The 2,838-nt window shown below is 32.0% G+C and overlaps 1 protein-coding gene across 1 annotated transcript; it reads right to left on the bottom strand.

The window, feature by feature from the left end:
• Window positions 1-120: 120 nt before the first annotated feature.
• On the bottom strand, window positions 121-2,091 carry Phum_PHUM523320 (tyrosine-protein kinase transmembrane receptor Ror2 precursor, putative; the record flags this gene model as incomplete). The annotated part of the gene is made up of 1 exon (XM_002431320.1): window positions 121-2,091. One exon carries the CDS (start codon window positions 2,089-2,091, stop codon window positions 121-123), a length of 1,971 nt encoding a protein of 656 aa, XP_002431365.1.
• Between the last annotated feature and the right edge of the window lie 747 nt (window positions 2,092-2,838).

The following is a 2,838-nucleotide window of genomic DNA, read 5'->3' as shown; positions in this document are numbered from 1 at the left end:
AGTGTAAAAAACGCACGTAAATAAATAAAAAAAAAAAAAAGTAAAAATAAGAAGTTGGTGTTACGGCAAACGTGAGCATTAGATATATAAAAAAATTTTTTTTTTTTTTTTGTCTCTCTTTTAGCGACTTATGTATAAACTGTTCATACCTTTGGTTAATTCATCTTTGATGCTATCAAGGGTCTGACAAATCATTCTGAACGATGGTCTACCCTGAGGCTTTCTATTCCAGCATTGCTTCATTAATTCGTATACTTGCCACGGGGTGTTATCGGGACACGATAACATTTTACCCTCCTTTATGTACTTGACGACTTCTTCGTGATTCATTCCGTAGTAGGGCTGAAGAGCGAATGAAAAAATTTCCCAGAGACAGACTCCGTAGGCCCAAACATCAGTCTCGACTGTGTACTTGTTGAATAAGATGGACTCCAACGGCATCCATCTAACCGGTATGGCATCGTGTTCGTCTCCCTTGTAATAATCTTGCAAGTATATTTTTTGCGACAGACCGAAATCCGCTATTTTAACAGACATGTTGTCGTCGACAAGGCAATTCCTCGTCGCGAGATCTCTGTGTACGAATTTTCTGTCGGATAAATAAACCATTCCCGAAGCAACTTGTTTCGCGATGCTCAATAAATCTAAGGTTTGAAGTCTGACGTCTTTGAAAAAATCACCGGAATCGTCGACGCTCCGCACGATGTAATTGCTCGGAGAACATGATCGAAGGAATTCGTTCAGGTCTCCCCGTCCCATGTATTCGAACAACAAGCACATCGGTTTCCCGATGGCACAAACACCGAGAAGTTTTACTATGTTCGGATGATCGAATTCGGCGAGCAAACAAGCTTCCCTTTCGAAATCGACTTGCAAATCGGGCGAGGCTTCATCTTTTAACATTTTAACTGCCACCAATGTGAATTCTTCTCCTTTAACCAAACCGGGAGCTTTGGCTTGGAAAACTCTTCCGAATGCACCTTGTCCCAAATCACGAATAAAAATAATATCATTTCTAGGAAATTCTAGTTTTTCTAATTTTGGATTTAATTGTGCTCCCGTTTTGTGATAGGCTTGATTACTCGGAAGTTCTTCAAGATCAATATTAATGTCTCTTAAATTAGGATTATTATACCCGCTTTGGTATTTACGAATTTTTCGAAAGAGTACGCAAATCAATAGGATTACAATAAGAAAAGCACATCCCACCGCTCCAAAAATTAAAATGTTGTAAGGAGTGAGTAAAAATGGCGAAAAAAAATTATTTTCCGAATTCACTTTAAAACCTGTCGAATTTTCACATACAGGAATGGAACAATGCTGCCATCGAATAGAGGAATTAACTGTGTAGCACCAAGGTGTGGGTTCCTCTCCACCTGCATTCCTACAAAAGTTTTCAGCATTTTCTATTTCTGGAAAAACATTAGGCGGTCTTAAATGTATGTGAGGTTCTTGAGAATCCCATCGTTGACACAAAATGCCATCTTGAGTGTGATTAATATTTCCTTGGTAAAATCTTCCTCGACCTTTTATGCAATCATATGTTATTTCTTCTTTAGGCATTTCAGTTAACTTAGCATGTGAACAAATTGGTTTTTTAGCATTTTTAAATGAAGGTAAATTTTCACAATTGGGAAGAGTAAAATGTCCTTTTGATTTCAGGTAAATACCTCTGCGTTTATTGTAATCTATAAGAGCCCAGTCGTTATGACAAAATAAATGCTTTACTGCTGTACAGTCTTCTGCACAAAGTGGCAAACCAATAGCATTGTTATCTTGTAGAGAACACTGAGGAAAAGCATAAGCACATAGTAATTTCTTAGCTGCACTCAAACAAGGCTCCTTAAGACTTACAATAATTTCCTTCCACAAATTAGTGGTTATTTGCTCATTGAGCCATCCTCCATCGTGGGATTTATTAAACCATACATATCCACTACCAACCAAATAATCTTTACATATTTCACCTCTATATAATGCACAATAGCCTGCAGAAGAAGATAGTGTTTGATCTTCTTTTTCTTGAGCAAAGCATTTTTTTTGATTATATAAAAATAATAAAAATACTAATTCAAATATTAACTTAGTCATCTTGGTTTAAGAATTGTATATAAATGAATTACATTTATTAAGACATAAAGAAACTCCATAAGAATTATTTTTCACTTTATTTTGAATGAATGTCAATCTGAAAAAAAAAAAGTAATTCTTTGTGAAATGTTGCAGTAAATAATAAAGTTGAAAAATAAAAAACGTATATTTATGTATTTTAGTGTATAACAAAATATAAACTACAAAAGCCGCTTCTGAAGAATATATTCAAACTTCATTTACAATAAAATTATTTAAAAAATAATTAAAGTAATTAGAATTAAAAGAGAGTAGAAAATAATTAGTAATTAAAAGAGAGCTTACAAACATATTATGAGTCATCAGAATTGTTTTTTAATTATATTATCTTAAAAATAATTATTTGTAAATCAAATCCCTTTGTTGGTAATAAAGTAATAATCGAACATTAATTTAAATATGAAATCAAAATTTAAAGCAAAAGTAAAATTCTTATTTATATTTATTAAAACAAAATAACACTAACCTATTTAATAAATTAAAATTATCTTTGAAATTTATTTGAAAAATTTAAAAAACTTTTTTTTAGTAAACACTGAATTTTAAATATTGTTGACGCTTCAGCCATTTTGTTTCAAATTACATAAAACCTCCTTGAATGCTTTTTTCAAGACGGCTCGGTTAAATTTTTTTTTAATTAAATATTTTATTTTTTAAATTTAGAATTTTAGTTTTTTATAAAGCAGTGTTTTTTATTTTTATTTTTAG

Source organism: Pediculus humanus, genomic scaffold (genome assembly GCF_000006295.1).
Source record: "Pediculus humanus corporis 1103172108285 genomic scaffold, whole genome shotgun sequence".
NCBI classification, from domain to species: domain Eukaryota; kingdom Metazoa; phylum Arthropoda; class Insecta; order Psocodea; family Pediculidae; genus Pediculus; species Pediculus humanus.
Note: the sequence above shows the minus strand (reverse complement) of the source record. Positions and strands in the feature narration are given on the sequence as shown.